The 17,803-nt window shown below is 45.8% G+C and overlaps 1 protein-coding gene across 8 annotated transcripts in view; it reads right to left on the bottom strand.

Moving 5' to 3' along the window:
• TEAD1 (TEA domain transcription factor 1) overlaps nt 1–17,803 on the bottom strand; it is a 268,795-nt gene that overhangs the window by 67,796 nt on the left and 183,196 nt on the right. For 4 of the 8 annotated variants that reach the window (XM_072794037.1, XM_072794035.1, XM_072794033.1 and 1 more), the window contains exons 3-5: nt 8,550–8,614; nt 6,100–6,162; nt 5,946–6,008 (exon numbers count right to left, since the gene is read on the bottom strand). In XM_072794037.1, the coding sequence (XP_072650138.1) occupies nt 5,946–6,008; nt 6,100–6,162; nt 8,550–8,614 (191 nt within the window). The remainder of the gene's footprint in view (nt 1–5,945; nt 6,009–6,099; nt 6,163–8,549; nt 8,615–17,803) is intronic. The other 4 variants (XM_072794036.1, XM_072794032.1, XM_072794031.1 and 1 more) reach the window with 3 other exon arrangements.

Raw genomic sequence — 17,803 nt, forward strand, 5'->3', positions numbered from 1 at the left:
GGTTCTTCATCTCCTGACATCACTCCTCAACCACTTCAACTGTTCCCTTCAATCTGCTTGCCCCCTGACATCCCTCCCTTATGTCATAGTCCATGTCCAAGGTCATCCCAAATGATGATATTCTCTTGAGAGTACCTTGGCTTAGGCTGCTATACACTGTAGAGAAAAAGTCTCATGTTGGTGGCACTGGCTTTAGCACACATTCAGAGTAAATGATGGACAAAAACCTGGATGCTGGACTCATTTTAAGACAAGGATAAAGGAGAAAATAGTTTTTGCTGGATTTATTTTCCTAGGGAAATAAGTGGCAAGGAAAGATACTGTCGATGGGGGTAGGAAGAAGAGGGACATCAGTGAGACAGGCTGGAGAAGGAGGTTGGGGAGAGGAAATTGGAAAAAGAAAGAATAATGTTTTGCCTCTTTTTTTAAAATCTTCCACTGGAAAAATAAAATAAAAGGAAATACGTCATAACGAAAACGATCATCCCTGGCTGGGATAAGCATAAACATTTTATAGTAATTCTCTGCACTTTTTTAAACTTTGTTATATTTAAAATTTAGCAACCCAAATTCATAGTTAACATTTTGATGCATGCCGTCAGTGAACTGCCATTACTACTTTACGAGGACCCAACCTTCCAAAACCTTGTTCAATGCTACTATTGAAAAGTTTTGGTGTGTGCTTTTCAGACTGGGTAAGAACAGAAGTTTTAAACGTAATTTGTTCTTTAAAAACACCAAGGAAGGAAGAGTACACGGCTGTCAGGAGTGGACTGGAGTGGGAGCCAGGTGTGGGGGGCGGGGAGGGCTGACCTGAGCCACAGAGCTGGGCCCCAGGGGTGTGCAGCTGCCCCGGTCCCGGTGCTAACCTCCATCACTCAGACTATGGCAACCCCTGAATTAGGCTCCCTGCGTCCAGCTCTGCCTCCCTCCTGGCCATCCCCCTGAAAACAGGGAGAGCTCCCTGAAGCTTAAATATGAGCACTCCCTACTTGCACCCCATGGCCCAGAAGTGACCCTCACTCTCCCACAGATGATCCAGGACGTTCGCACTGGGCTTCTCCAGTCTCATTCCCATCCTGTGCTTCCAAGTAACAGTGTTCCTTATGATTCCCCGAGCACCCCCATGTCTCGGGGGGAGCAGTCTGCCTTCCTCAGTGCCCAGTTCTAATGGCACCCCCCAATCCCCCAACGGCAAGGCTTTCCTTAACTCTCCCACATGCAGAAACGCCCACTCTATTCATTCTACTGCAGAGGCCCCCTAGCTGTGGGACAATCTACTGGAAATCTAGTATTTCCCCAAACGTGGCCAAAAACAACAGAAAAGTTGAGTGGTCCTCAAGAACAGAGACTCTGCTTATTTGACTCTCTCGGTCCAACATCTACTCGAGGGTATAGAACACACTGGATTCTCAACTGAAAAGTTTGCTGGACCGAATTAATCATTTCTGTGTTTTATAAAGTTCAAACCTTTGTGGAAACCGTAAGCTTCCACTAAAACAAATTCTGTTATAAAAGTTAAAATTAGGAGCATCTGGGTGGCTCTGTCGGTTAAGCGTCTGGCTTTGGCTCAGGTCATGCTCTCAGGGACCTGGGAATGAGCCCTGTGTCGGGCTCCCTGCTCAGCTTTCTCAAATAAATAAGTAAAATCTTTTTTTGAAAAGTTAAAATTGGGCAGCCCCAGTGGCTCAGCGGTTTAGCGCCACCTTCAGCCCGGGCATGATCCTGGAGACCCGGGATCGAGTCCCATGTCGGGCTCCCTGCGTGGAGCCTGCTCCTCCTCTGCCTGTGTCTCTGCCCCACCCCCCCACCCCCCCGGCTCTCATGAATAAATAAATAAAATCTTAAAAAAAAAAAAAAGAATTAAAATTAAGTCCACACATTTCGTGGTGATCTGGCTCACAAACAAGTACTTTGAGAACCACTTCTGCAATTAGCAGAAGCATAAAGCTGATCTTTGGAACTTAACTTATTCAAGAGCCTGAATTTCATAGGTAGGTTGACTCATTTTCAACTATGACATGGAAATGACCACTCTCTTCGTGAGTCTGTCTGCCTGAGAGGAATATGGAAAGTAGACTGCATGCAGAACATAAGCCGTCCCGTAAAGGCTGCAGGGGCAGCTGAGAGGGAAGTCACCTCCTTTTTCCTTTGCCTAAAGCAGGGTGGTTTGCAAACCTTATTCAGTGAACAGCCAAAGAGGCCACTGAGAAGGATAAAAGAGCTTGAGCTTGAATTAAAACAGCTTTAGTCATTTAGGGGTGTCGGGTGGCGCAGTCGGTGAGGTGTCTGACTCTTGGTTTTGGCTCAGGTCCTCATCTTGGGGTTGTGAGATCAAGCCCTGTGTCAGGCTCTGCATTCAGCTTGGAGTCAGCTTCAGATTCTCTCCCTCTGCCCCTCCCACTCGTGCTCTTTCTCTCTAATAAATCCATCTTTAAAAAGAAAAAAAGTGGGGACGACTGGGTGGCTCAGTGGCTGAGCATCTGCCTTCGGCCCAGGGTGTGATCCTGGACACCCAGGATCAAGTCCCACATCGGGCTCCCTTCAGGGAGCCTGGTTCTCTCTCTGCCAGTGTCTCTGCCTCTCTCTCTCTCTCTCTGTCTCTCATGAATAAATAAATAAAAGAAAAAAGAAATAAAAAAGCATTTACTCATTTATATATTAAAGGTTTCAACTAAGATTTCAATCTGAAACATGAGTTTGTGGCTTAAAAAAGGCTGGAAAGCAACCAGCCTCAAAAATTCTACTCCAGGGAAGGAGGAGGAAGGATTATAGGCAACACATGGAAGCCGCACCTGGCAGTGGCCCCAGGTATGAGCACACCACTTATTCAAACTCCCAGGAGGACAGAGAGAGGAAGCTTGGCTTCATGCTTCAAAGGAGGGCTACAGGTCTTTGTCCACCTCAGAGAATAAAAACCTAGACTTCTAAGCCAGTGGGGAAAAGCCCAGCAGCAGGCTGAGGGAAGACAGATAGGCAGACCAAGCGCCTTAAATGGCCAGTCCACAGCCACCTTCTCTCCAGGAGGCCTTGCTACATCTTCTCAAGCAGAGCACAACCTCTCTGTTAAGTCTGGGTATTTCCTGCCACCCTCACCGGCCGCCCAGAAGCTCTCCTCGTTGTCTCCAGGGCTGATTTCCACCTTCCATAGACTTTACCTCATTAGCTAGTGTGGGGGACCAAGATGATGTGGCCCTCGGCCTGACCCCACAACGACCTCAGTGAGGAGGTTCATCCTTGCCTCCTGCAAACGTGCTGCTAGATTCGAGAGCTGACTGAGAGGGTAGACGGGTGAGATCCACCTCTCCTTCGAGACCGCTTCCCAGGGATGGCTGGTCAGGAAGGTTAAGGAAGCCCTCTCTAACCTCAAATGCCCGCGGGAGGTAAAGGCGGCAACATCTCTGCAGGCAGGCGACAGCCAGTCTCTTTCTCCTCAACTGTCCTAACGTCCTCTGAGGGGCAACACGGCAGCTCTGTGGCTGGGACCTCATCGCCCTGAGCTGCACGCCTAACTCCAAGGGATGTGAGGGGGGACACATGGTGTGCCAACACAAGGCCTTCTGCTTGAAAATATTCTCCTACCACCACTGGATGCAAACCCGCCGGAGAGGCCTGTGGGTTAGGATTCAGAAAGATCTGAGTTCAAATCTTGACAAGTGATGTGTGCTGGGCCTGGTGGCTTTGGGCACATCACTTAAATGCCTGGAGCCCTGGTTTCCTCAATGTTATTCCTCAAAATCTGAATAATGGGACTTACTTCGTAGTGAGCTCAACCGAGAGAACATATGAGAGGCTCTGCAGCTCACTCTCTCCTGTCTCTGCATTCCCAAGCAGCAGCACCCTGACCAGGCAGCTTGTCCCTGGGATTCCCTCCACGTTTGCTCTTGGCTCTTTCTGCTAACACTTATCCCATGGTGCCCTATATTTCACATTCCCATTTCCACGGCCAGCTCTGTGAATAGGGGGTTGACTGTTAACTGCCCACCGTGATGAACACCATGCCCAGAGCACTCAATTGGTATTAGCTGATGGGAAGAACAAAGGCCTCCCTTCTTCCAAGAATAATGTGGTTGGGAGGAAGGAAAGTAACTGCAAGAAGATGGAGGTGGTTCTTGGAGTGAAACGCTGAGCTGGTTGCTATCCTACTGCCTCTGTTTCCGCCTCCTCGTTGTGTCTGCCCCAAAGGAGAGAGTGGGCCAGCGCTGAAAGGAGGGGGAATGTCATCTTTTCTTCTTTTGTAAGAACAAACACAAATACAACTGTGTGTCTGTGTGTACATGTGTGTATAAAATAATGGTAAACTGTTTCCACTGAGGAAGATTCTTAAAATCCCCAAATGAGAATTTCTTGCATCCCTTCTGGACAGGAGGGCTCTCCTTATTCACCATGCACAGGGCTTTCGGACCCAGGCCATGTGCCCTGGTGAGTCGGTGGGAACCACACGGACGGTAGAGAAATAGAGCAATTCATAACATCGCAGGTGGAAACACAAAATTGAGGTCTGTAAACTTCTTTGTACATCATTAATTCGTTAGCGCAGAGAAACCAGAAACAGAGTCAGAACTTGAGCAAACACTGGGGTAGTTACATCCACATAGAGAGGATGGCACTTTGGTTAAAAAGCAGAGTCTATGAAGTTATCTTAATCTTTCTACTGCTCAGCCAGTGCAGCTAAAAGCCAGCCACCATCAGCCACACGTGCGAGCGAGCCAGCATGCTGCCCACTGCAGAGGGCCACCAAATGCTCCTTCCTGGTCACTAGTCCTGCTCCACAGCCAGCCTTGTTTGCATTTAAAAAAAAAAAAAAAAGTTGGAGGACTTTGGGAAGGATCCCAGTGTTCACCATTCAGTGCTGTGAAATCATACTTTGTTCTTTAAGTTTAGTACAAGAACAAATTTCATTAATGTATGGGGGGAAAAATCAGAACGGAACAAAAAAAGCAGGCATGTGGGAAAGGCAACAATATAGGCTACAAATGCATTTTTATTATAAAGTAAAGCTCTTCTGTACAAACTAGAATCCCTCTGCATTTCTCAAATAGAGAGCATTAAGAAAAAAAGGGTCGTATACATCTTACTGCAAATTTCGGAAGGGAAGAAAACAGGGAGGACTTGCACTTAAACCACGTCAATGCCTCCGTTTTTGCTGGGAAATGTATTTTCAGAGACTGGAAAAGGAGACACATGTAATAAAAAAAAACAAAGTAAGCTCAAGTATAAATGGAATTACAAACATGGATCTGATTAAGAGCTTTCCCATCTCTAAGATCTTTTCATTTTAAGGCCTCACCTCAAATTTCTTTTTTAATAACAGAGCCGTACACTTAAAAAAAATATCGAGCAACTTGGAAGAAATCTGGCAGAAAATACTCTCCGTGTTGAAAGAACACGTGAACAATTACATGGAAAAGACATATGTTTCACAAGTATTCTTTAAAATACACAAAAAGCGCAAAATAACTTCTAAATATTCTTTTGAAGGAATTTCATGATAACTGCTCTAGAAGTGACTCTTATTTTATTTGACTTACTTATTCATTTTACGATTTCTACACTAAACTTTGTGTCTCTGGACTTTTTTTCTTTCTTTTTTTTTTTTTTTTTTTTGTCTCTCCTAGCCCAGGGCTGTTTGGTGGACATTTGAAGGTTAAAAAAAAAATCAGTTTTCTGTGCTGAAGTTATCAAGACCAGCTCTCTGCTGCATTTGCATTGTTATTAGGGACACACACTCACTCACACACACGCGCGCACACACACACACACACTCTGAGCTTAATGTGAGGCTAGTACAGAAAGAGAGATTAGACACAAAGAAATGTAAACAGCTCTCACATGCGAGGAAACTAGGTTACGAGAATCCCAGCACCAGGCATTCACCAGTCACCATGGAAAACAGGAAGTGAGATGCGTAGCAACCACAAGCCAAAAAGCAGGAAAGCGCATACCTTTAGCTTGGAATGAAAATCACGAGATTTCCTTCTGGCAAGAACCTGAATGTGACTAGACACCTGCAGGGTAGGGGAAAAGGGAGGAAAACAAAGGAAAAGCCTGTAACCATGGAGATGAAAAGCCCCCTACAACTGGGCAAGCCAGACGTACCTTAATGGCGGCTTGAATTTCTCGAACTTTCTTTCTTGCTAAGACCTGTATATGACTAGACACCTACATTGTTCGGGTTTATGAGGGGAAACAAAACAAAACAAAACAAAACAAAACAAAAAAAAGGAAATCAAATATAAAATCGCTACTCCTTGGGAGGGTTTTGGGGTGGGGTGGGGGGGTGGGGGGGAGGTTATTTGCATCTCAACAAAGCTCTGCAGTTAGGAATACACAGTCCCAGCCAGACACCAAGCCCCCAGCGCTGCTCGAAGCTTTTCAGACTGGGTCATCACTGCAGTGACTTGATTCAGGATGAAAGTGAGGCTGCTCTTCGTTTTCTCACCAGGGAGAAATCATGGGCACGGGATCGAGAGGGGGGAGAGTGGAGCTGTTTTCTTTTGAAATTTTAAAAGGTGGGGCTAGAGGTAAACGAAAATATTTATAGCTTCTCAGTATCAGGAGGGAAAATCCCTTCTTCTCAATTTAGAAGAGACTATCCATAAATTAGCACATTCTGCAGAATCAAAAAGCTGAAGCTGTCGGTTATATTCTGATCTCATTAAGAGCTCTGGATTCTGTAGCAAATGTTAAAATAATACTGACATGTAAATTAGATCTCAAAGAGAAATGGAAAGACCCAGTTAGCAGAGCATTTTTTTTTTTTGCCCTTATAAATATCTTTAATCCTTCCACTCTTTTGGATATTGACTGGGCGCCAAGTGGATTTGCATATTATTACAAAGCGAAAAGTGTGAATACAGCCAGCCAGCCATCCTGTTAAAAATCTGGGTTGAAAACCACACGATTTGCTGAACAACAAATTCACATTGGAGAGGTATCACCAACTGCTGCCTAAAAACATCCCCAGGATGCCGGGGTGTGGAAACCAAGCCAAGCCCAGCTTCTGAAACACAATGATTCCACTGGGTAAACAAATTTGCATCTCTTTCAGTGGGACTTGGTTAAATTTAGAAGAGTCCCCCCAGTGAAGGGGTTGGGCACATGACCAGAGCTCACAGACCAGTGGGACAGCTCAGGTCCAGTGCTTTCAATTATGTGGGGCAGGAGATCGGTCTGTTTCAGAAATTTAGAACCTTCTAATTTAAAAGTTCAGCAACTCTGAGGCAGTTACTTCATTTCAAATACTTTCCTGAAGATAAAAGCAGGATTTATTTATGGTACTAAAAGGTCCTTTTATCTTTGAGTTTCGATGATTAATTTTTTTTCAATTTGCTTTAAATGATAATTAAAAAAATAAGGTATGGAGAAGCAGGAACTCCCTCATCCTCTTCGTCCCTCCTTCTGGCTCCTGCTTTTACTTGTTTTCACCCAAAATTTTGTTCTTGCGTGAATCTCTGACTTGCAGAGGGCCAGTGTCCACTGTTGGGGGAACATCCACTGAACAATGCCCTGCCTCTGCGCGCTGGCAGGAGGCCACGGCCCTCCGTGCTGACTCAGCAGCCAGGCTCCCGGCGGGGGCACATGTAACATTCCTGGGGAAAAGCTCTCCCCGCCATAAACACTCATGAAAACAACTCATCACTGAGCAGAGGACTGAAATCTGCTGCTCACACCGAAGGAGACCACAGTGGAGTCTGCCTTTGGCTATGATGATAGTTTTTAAAAGCCATGCCAGATAGATCAGCATAGGTCAACATAAAAAAATAATTTTCTGTTAACAACTCACCCATGAGGTTCGTTTGATTTTTCTCTCCCCCCCCCCCGCCCACCTTTTCCTTTCTTTCTTTTTCTGTTTGTAGTTAAATACGAATTTCTCATCCATTCCAGTTCTGCACTGGGTCAGAGATTGGGGCCGCTTTACATCAGAAGGAACCAGGAGAGCCAGAGCCCTGACAAAGGGCAGAGGGATATTCCTGACACTACTCTGCACAAAGGTATTCAAAGTTGTAGCTTCATTTCCGTCACAGCAGCTACTGACAAAAAAGCCATAGCTTAAGGAGTAACAGTTCCCTGGACGCACATCATTCGGTATTATATTCAGGCCAATACTCATGGCTGCTAGCGTTACTTTTTCATCGAAATCATGACTAATGTGTAATTGTACCAGGATTGTACAATGCACAAAATCTCAAAATTTCATGATTTCCAAGTGTATTTGCACCTGCGGCTTTTGCAGTGTTTACAGATGCACAGTTTGGGAAAGAAACGTTAGTATTAAAGTACGGTACAGGAGCAGTGTGTACACTGTCCTTCGGAGTGACACTTTCCCAGATGTGTATAAAAAGAACTCCGGAGACCACACAGTAAGGGGTCACTGAAATGATGAACAGTGAAAACTGAGCCAATTGAAAACACCTACACCACTGACGTCCTTACAGGGAACTCAAATTGGGGGCTCCTAGGAGCCAAAGCACAGACAGCCACTGCAGCCAAAATGCCTCGTTGGGGCCATTCGCTGACATGCACAGTGTCCAGGCCGGTTGTTTTACCTGTTTTCTGGTCCTCGTCTTGCCTGTCCTGAGTTTGATGTATCTGGCTATCAATTCATTCCTACCTGAAAGAAAGAAGAATTTACAATAAGATGGGTTACCTTAAAAAAGCAAGCCAACAAAAACCAAAACAAGCAAAAAAAAAAAAACAACTGAAAAACAGCCTGGGAAAGCTAAGAAAAGAACTGAGAGTCAAGACTTTTTAAGCTGGAGCTGTACACTCACTAATGCTAGAAAAATAAAACGGTACGATTGTTTGCAAAAATATTTACCACGGAAAATGAGGATGAAGGGCACTTAATTATGAACTGTGATTAGCAACTGAGGAAAGAAATGTGCCTTTTTTGTTTCTTTACATGCTTCGACCTAAAGGGGTGTATGGGTAACAAACCCAAGGATTTGTGTGGGAGTCCACAAGCCTGTTTCTGTTCCCATCTAAGTTTTCATGCCCACTCCTCACCCAGATTTCTAGTTCACTCCGGTTACAGTCAGCAGAGCCACTGGAGGATGAACTGCTGTGGGTGCAGAAACCCTACCATAATATGGAGGTAACAGTGTGAAAGCAGACGTTCCCTAAAGGTGGTCACTCTGCTAATAAGTAACTATACACAAGATCATGTTCATGAAAAAGAAAAACAAAAAACCAAAAAACAAACCCAAAACGACTTAATCTCCTCAAAGCTCTATAACCTGGAGAGGAAAGAAAATGCCTAAAAGTATAAACAAACACCTCCCGTCCCTACCCCACTAGGGGACAGCCTGAGAGGTCGCAGACTGACTTCGAAAAACTACAGCGTCACGGGAAAATATGTCCCTGAAGCAAAGTAGGGATGTGTGTTATGAATACTACATGAAATAAGAGCCCACTCATGTAGGGAAGTGCAGGGCTGGCTGTAGGATTGGTCTGGGCCATCTTACTTCCCAGACATGCTGCATACCTAAAGATGGCAAGAGCTTGGTCTTCGGCCCCAAAGCCTCCCTGGGACCCAGCACGAGGCTGGGCACACAGAACAAATTGAGGAAATAACACAGCCTCTAAGGGAAAGAGAGGGACCACCCCCGCCAGATCTCCTCTGGCAGCATGATGAGGACCGACCCTACCCATGAGTGTCCTTATGGGAACCTCATCTGAGGATTCTAAAGCTCCTGAGCACTGCCTGGATCGGGCCTGTCCTCATGGCTCTGTCTGCAGCCTGTGTTAGGAGCACACAGGGCAGGGCCACCATGGAAGGAAGGCAAAGGAATCATGGAACCTGGGGCTGGGAAGTTCCTCTGGGTCATCCGCTCCTACCACTAGAAGTCTAAATTCTTAGAAGCCTAACCAAGCACTTCTAGAATTAAAGAAGCAGTCCATTTTACCTTAAAACATGAAGAAAAGGAGGAGGAGGAGGAGGAGGAGGAGGAGGAGGAGGAGAAAGAAGGAGAAGAAAGAAGGAGAAGGAGAAGGAGGAGGAGGAGGAGGAGGAGGAGGAGGAGGAGAAAAAGAGACCCTTCTTATTTGGGGCTTCTTGTAATTCTCATCCCCAGGTTCTCCTGGTTCCTCTTAACAGGAACAAGGCCACGCAGATGACTGGCTTTCAGATATTTATGATAGCTTTCCGGTCCTCTGGAGTTATACCCAGGCCAAACTGCCTCTGTTGCCTGTGACAGCTTTGAGACACTACCCTACCTATCCAGTGACCATCCTTTGTCCAGCTTCCATTCCTAGCCTGGAGCTCAGGCCCGTAGTGGTGCTCTTCCTAGGACAAGTCCACAGCAGAAGTCTATCGCCTCCCCTGTCCTAACGTACACTACCTCTGTTGATGCAGCCTAACACTGCACTGGATTTTGGGGAACCACAATGAACTGTCAGTTTATGTCATTTGAACTCCTAGAAGTCTTTATCATAGACTACTCCTCAGATATATCCCTACCTCTGTGCCCAGTCTTTTCATGCATAGTTGTGATTTTTCTGATCCAAATACACAGCCTTACGTTTATTTCTACATTTCAACCCACCAGATTAAGCCTATCATTCTTGCTTGTCAGGATCCTGTCAGATCCTGTTGCTTGTCTGAACTTACCCTTTAACTGCTGGAAAAGGGCCTCTAAATTCAGGTTTAAGAATTGCTTCTCTAAGCATTCTCTTTCAAACTTTTGAGAACTACCAATATCCCCTGTAGTGTCATCGGGTCTACTTCTCCATCTCTCAGATGGTTGTACAGATTTTGCAATTTGTCTCAAAGGCTCGCTGACAGCAGAGCCCGGCCAGGAGTGCCTCATTACCAGAAGCCAGACCAAAATGACAATGTCTGCAGACAAGCCAAGCATCCTCCAGCGCAGGGCCTCACTGTGTGTCCCGTTTGGGGCTGAGTGGCCAGAACAAAATAAATCCAAGGTTCCGTATTACATGCAATTTTATCCGAAACTTGTCCAGATGGCAAAAACGTCTGCCCCCACACGTTTTCCCTGTGAAAGCAGACAAGGTTGCGTGATCTGCGTGACACATAACCTCTCTAACTGATTTCTTACGGCATTTGGTTGAGGTGAGATCACCATCCAGGACAGCCACATTTGACTGTACACACCCTGGAGTCCATGCAAATGGCACCGTTGGAGTTCAACAATGTCGACTCAAACTCTGATTGTAGCACTTCTAAAAATTATGATGTCTACAACAGGCCCTCAGTGAGCAGTTACCATGTGCTGAGCACGATGTCATAGCCACCATTTCACCGAAATGTGTCAGGACTCTCCTGTCCCCATTCTTTTTCTTTTTTAGTTTTTATTTATTTATGATAGTCGCAGAGAGAGAAAGAGAGAGAGGCAGAGACATAGGCAGAGGGAGAAGCAGGCTCCATGCACCGGGAGCCCGATGTGGGATTCGATCCCGGGTCTCCAGGATCGCGCCCTGGGCCAAAGGCAGGCGCCAAACCGCTGCGCCACCCAGGGATCCTTCCTGTCCCCATTCTAACATAAACAAGATCACCTTTCAAAACCCTGTGTTCTTTCTTCTATAACATGTTTGAAGCCATGAAGGGGAATTAATGGGAAGTTTCTGGGTGTTTCTTCTTGCCTCCATAAGGAATACTGCTGATTCAGATACTAAATTCAAATTCAACTAACTCTGAGCATTGACCTAACAGTGTTTGTTATTCACTTAATTTCATGTGAATTTTTTAAGCACCACAAGGACAGCTTTGTATATAGAAACACTATTGGGTTTACCTGGTTTTTAAAAAATGCCTATTTTATTCATTTATTTAAAAAACAAACTTAAACACCTTAGTTCATCCTCAAGTTTGAAGCTCAATTTATATATCCTATAACTTTTATAATCACTTTTTTTAAAGATTCTATTTATTTATTCATGAGAGACAGACAGACACAGGCAGAGGGAGAAGCAGGCTCCTTACTGGGAGCCCGATGCAGGACCCAATTCCAGGACCCTAGGATCATGATCTGAGCTGAAGGCAAATGCTCAACCACTGAGCCACCCAGGCGTTCCTTTTTTTATTTTTTTTCCCTTAAAGATTGATTGATTGATTAAGAGAGAGAGTGTGTGTGTAGGAGCAGGGGAGGGGCAGAGGGAGAGAGAGAATCTCAAGCAGACCCCACACTGAGCACAGAGCCAGATGCGGCCTTCCATCTCACAACCCTGAGATTACAACCTGAGCTGAAACCAAGAGTCAGACACTTAATCAACTGAGCCACCAAGGCGCCTCTATAATTGCTTTCAAAGGGCCATTCAAATAATGTTTGGTCCATTTTACAAAGCAATTAAACTCCTTTACACATTTTAAATTACACATTTAATTTAGAATATATTTAATTCTTTTAACTATTAGAATTGTTTGACCTAACTTCTAAAACCTTTCTTTAAACAACTCTTAAAAACCTAATAAATTATCTTAAACGCTCTAATACTGCTTATGAATCTAGTAAGACTTTAACCCTCTCAATAATCAAGTCTAAATCAATCATTTCGTTGCACATTTTAATTTGGAAAAACAGGCTGACCTGTTGAGTGGGCCAAATTATTTTAAATAATCACTTGAAACATCAATATGTATAGATCCTCTAAGTCAAATATTAACACTATGGCTCTGATTCTATTAATGTCTTCTATTTCCAATTCTAAATCTTCCCAGAATTAAAATATGCCATTATGGAAACAAGTATGACAGTCCAAATGATTTAGGAATATCTTTTTGGTACCTGGGGTTGTACATATTTTGGGGAAATCAACTAGGTTCTGAACAGATTTTTGTCAGTGACCTTGATAGAACATCTGAGTCTGATTTATATGTATTTCTACACCAAAGCTCTCCAAATGGGGGTGGATCCATACAGTCCAGAGCCCTGGATTTGAACTGCGGTCCCAGCATGCAGAATTCCTTTACCAAGGCCTGGGAGCTTGGGGCACAGTCACTGACATAACTGCCAGCCAGCCTTGGCTCCACACAGCATATTCGTGTTTTATAGCCATGATCACAGTGCTGGGTATTAGAAATGTTAACCTTAATTTCTCTCTCTCTTCTACACACACACACACACACACACTCAGGGGCACCTGGGTGGCTCAGTTTCATTAAGCATCCAACTCTTGGTTTTTGGCTCAGGTTGTGATCGCGGGGTTTTGAGATTGAGCCTCACATCTGGCTCCGCACTCAGCAAAGTCGGCTTGAGATTCTCTCTCTCCCTCTGCCCTTCCTCCTCCCACTTGTGCTCTCACGCATTCTCCCTAAAAATAAATAAATAAAATCTTAAAAAATAATAATAATAAAACATACACAGAGTGGTGCTAGATCCAAGAAAACCTTACATTACAAACATTCAAGAAAGGTAAGTGCAAAGTTAAGCATGGCATTCCTAAGTTAATCCTACTGTCAAGTGGGGTCCATCTCCTTTGCACCTTATATCATGCCTGTCTGGTGCACTGAGGATAAAAACAGAAGGCAGCCTACCTGCCTACACGGAGGCCACTGTCCAACACAAGCGTTGTTTTTTTTTTTCTTTATTTTATCTATTTATTCATGAGGGACACACACACAAGGGGGGCGGGGGGGGTCAGAGACACAGGCAGAGGGAGAAGCAGGCTCCATGCAGGGAGCCTGACTTGGGACTCGATCCTGGGTCTCCAGGATCACGCCCTGGGCTGAAGGCGGTACTAAACCACTGAGCCACCCGGGCTGCCCCCAACACAAGAGTCAAAAGAGCAAATCTGCACCACAGGTCCCACCACGACCACCGCCATGAAAGAGGGTATGATAACATGCACGGGTAATCTGCCACAAATAATTCAGGAAGTCTAGAACCTTCCTCCCCCAAAGTACTGGAATGTCATATCTAGGCCTTTGAGGACAGATGACATTTTCTCCAACAGTTTATCATGAAAAGTTTCAGACACACAGAAGTTTCTTTATAGAAAGAATTTCACAAGTGCGCACCACATACCCACCTCCTGGATTCTATCATTCACGTTGTCTAGACTTGCTTTGACACGTCTTTCCATTCGTCTGCCCATCCACCAAAGTGTCTTATTTTACTGCTATTGTTGCATTCTGTGTTGCTGTGGGGGTCACAGGTAGGAAAAGGCTCTTCCTAATACTTCACCATGCGTATCACTAACTAAGGTGATAAGACCGGATTTTATTGGGTGGGGGGTGGCTGGGAGGCCATTCTGGATGGAAGACCAGCATTTCCTTACACACAGAAGCAGGGATCTGGAATCCTATACAAGGATTCTACCTGCTGACCCTTAAGCTCCCGTGGCCACTGCACACCTCCTTTCTGGGCCCGTGAGTTTGCAGATTCTGTGCTCAAGCATCTGCAGGTCATCTTCTCCATCAATACGTGGAATAGCTTATAGAGCTGAGTGGCAATGCCACACTTCAGCACTAGGTGTCACAGTACTGCAGCTTGTCGGTGACATGAGCCTGCTTTGGAAACACACACCCTGTTGCTTCCTGGGACCTGAGGCTCTGCAGCTGTGGTGGCCCCTGGTGTTCCCACAGGCAGGACGCAGCAGCAAAAGACAGACAAAGCCTGACTTGCCACTTTTAAACCCGGACCCTCCCCAGGCACTGCCATCCAGCGTGGATTTTATCCTTCTTTTCTTGTGAGAATGTAGCGCAGTTGAAAGTGAGCCACCACGGCTCCTCTGGCATCCCAACTGCAGTGACCTCTCCCGCTAAGGGGGCAGAGGAGAGCGAGACACGGACGAAAAGGCGTGGGGTTTGCACTGGGCTTGCCTTGCCTAGACAGAAGGCTGGTTAACGTTGTTGTGGGCTGGGTGTGTGATGGGATGTGGCCTCAAGGTCATGTTTGAGGCCCAGCAAATGTAGGGTCTGTGGCTAGAAATTGTAGCCCAGAGACACTGGGCTTTCACCGTGTAAGAGCCACTTTGTAATTGAATGGAGGCAGGGAGCCACAAAGGGAAGAAGTAACAAATGGAACCTCCTCTTCCTGGCTGCAGCCCAGTTCAGAGGCAAACCATGCAGGGGGAGGGTTGAACAGCCCGGGAGCAGGGCAGGGGCTCTAACTCACCCACAATGGCCTTCTCTTTGCCGGGCATTCCCCACATCTTTTAACCATGTTTAAAAAAAAAAAAATGAGAATCAGAAAGAAAACCCAAACTTCTCTTGACTGCTAGAACAAAGCAGCATCAAATAGTGCTGATGCTGTAGCTGTAACCTTGCAGTCCTGCACACCCTCACAAACCAACCCTAACTCAGCCCAATGGCCCCATTAGACGACCAGAAGCTTCCCTGTTAACACCTTGATCTTTCTGCACTCCGCACCTGCACGCACAACTGCTCTCATGCTCTGTATTGCTCTCGCCCATCTCTGCGCGTCTGATTCTGCCCACCTTGCCGATGCCTTGTCCTTCAGGAGCCTTCTAGATGGAAGAAGCCTCTCTCCTTTCCCTCAACATCCACAGCCCCTGACGGGCTTCTTCGCTGCTGGCCTATGTCCTGTCTGCCTTCTATTCTATCATTTCAGTCATGGCTCCAACCAGATGATGGAGTCGCTGATAATAAGAACCAATGGCATTCATGTTTTCTGTTTCTTTCCCAGGCAGCTCAATGTTTGTGGAGTGAGTCACTAGCAGGGACAGGAGAAGTCACATCCCTATAATCCAGTATGACACTGGGATCATCAACATAAAGTGAAAACAGAAAAGGAAAAGATGACCCAGTGAAAAGAAGCAAAGGAGATGCCTTCCACAAGGTGACCCCACCAGGGGACATGGCTCTGTCCGCCGACAGGGCAGCGGTGCCCAATAGAAAGAATGGTTTTCGGACCACTTTCTCAGCAAGATTCTCTAAGGTGGTGGATAAATACTTTCTAGTCATCAGTTCTTTGTTTTCTTTTCTTTTTTTTTTTAAGATTTTATTTATTTATTCATGAGAGACACACAGAGAGAGAGGCAGAGACACAGGCAGAGGGAGAAGCAAGTCCCATGCAGGGAGCCCGATGTGGGACTCACTGGATCCCAGGTCTCCAGGATCATGCCCCAGGCTGAAGGCGGCGGCGCTAAACCGCTGAGCCACCCAGGCTGCCCTGTTTTCTTCTTTTCTTACATTAGCTGAGGTTCATCTAAAGAAAAAAATACCTTAGGCTATGAAAGTCAACACCGAAAAGCACAAGTGTAGGGGACAATGTGTGAACCAAGCATCATCAGCTAGAGAGAGGTCTACAGAACGAGGATGTTTAATGACCCTGTCCTCCCAAATATATAGGGAGGTAATATCTAGGGATACTGCCAAAAGAGGCAGTAAAGAGTCTTTATTAACCAACCTGGGAGTAGTTAATAATTAACCTTTTCTTCCACACTGCTGCCATTGTACCAGCAACAATTGGGTGGGTGGTGGGGGGGAAGGAGGAGTCCTACCGAAGCTGGTCAGTCACCCTCTAGTCAGACAACAGATGGCACCTATGAAAGCACAAGCAACATGCCAGAATCAGGAGGGTATAAAGAGGCCACTTTGCCATCAAGGAACCTACACCTGTGAAAGGCTCTTGCTCATAAGAACGGGGTCAAGTCACCCCATCCTTCCCCATGCCTGTGCCACAGCCGCCACGTCCCATTTATCTGATGGCTCACATGATAAATGCCTGCCTCTCCCTCTTCCAGATAGGAAGTTCCACAGGAGCACTGACCACACACTGGGTTTTGCTCATCACGCAACCCCTGGGGTCAAGAATACAGCAGGTCCCCAGTAAGTACTTACTAATGCAATAAATGATTAAATGACAGGGATGGAGATCAGAGTGGGAGGGGAGCACAAAGCTAAGATTGGGGATAAAGGAGGATTCACCTAAAGAAAAAAAAAGGCATCTGAACCAACCCCAGAGCACTGCCAATAAGGAAGTTTGGACACCAGTGTCTCGGTTAATCCCCAATATAAATCATTGACCAAAAATAAGCACCAATATGGAAAATCACCAGAAATGGGCCAGACAGCCTGTTCTGGGTTGTGAGGGGCGGGTACTGTGTGTTCCGGATCTAAAGGTTTACAAAATGGACTGATGGCCTTCAGGAGGTGAACACTGGCGAGTGCCTAAAGGAACCTGCGTCTGCATTCACCCAGGGGCTTACAGGGAATAGCTTTAGAGGAAAGAGTACACAGGGGAAGGCTGTGTTAACCTCTGGTTAGTCGGAACTTATTCCTCACATCCCTTCAAAACGCCTGGCAATAACTCAAATCCTGACTCTCCGAGCTCCGATCAGTCAACGGCAGCTGATAACATTATCAAGCGATGGCCCCATAAAGCCCCATGCGCTCCTTCATCTTAGCGGGACAGCTCACAAACTACACATTTGCCGTAGACTCCAAGGGTCAAAGAGAGACAAGCAAGTAAAACTGTCCCATGCTTCACATGAAATACAGCCCTCCTTCACTGCAGATAAATTCTTTTTGTTGTCATTATTTCTAGAAGGAAAGTAAATATGAATGAAGTCAGTTTTTCTAATGGCTCATCTCTACAAAACAGTAAGAGATGCCAATCACCTTCCTAATCCTCCAATGGGTAATAAGTTAGTTAGCCTTACTACTTGATGCCTCCGGTTGCTGGTCTTTCCAGTCCATCCTATACACAGCTACCTACAAAGCAGAGCTCTGGCTTAGCCACTCTATTGCCTCAAGACGTTCAACGGCCCGCTGCCCACAGTCTAAAGGTCAAACCGCTTTAGTGTAGTATTCAATGTTGTCCCACCATCTGGCCCTAACCTTTTGTTCTTCTGACACACCACCTTCACCATCACCCGA

The sequence above is a fragment of the Canis lupus genome, chromosome 23 (assembly GCF_048164855.1).
Source record: "Canis lupus baileyi chromosome 23, mCanLup2.hap1, whole genome shotgun sequence".
Lineage (NCBI taxonomy): Eukaryota > Metazoa > Chordata > Mammalia > Carnivora > Canidae > Canis > Canis lupus.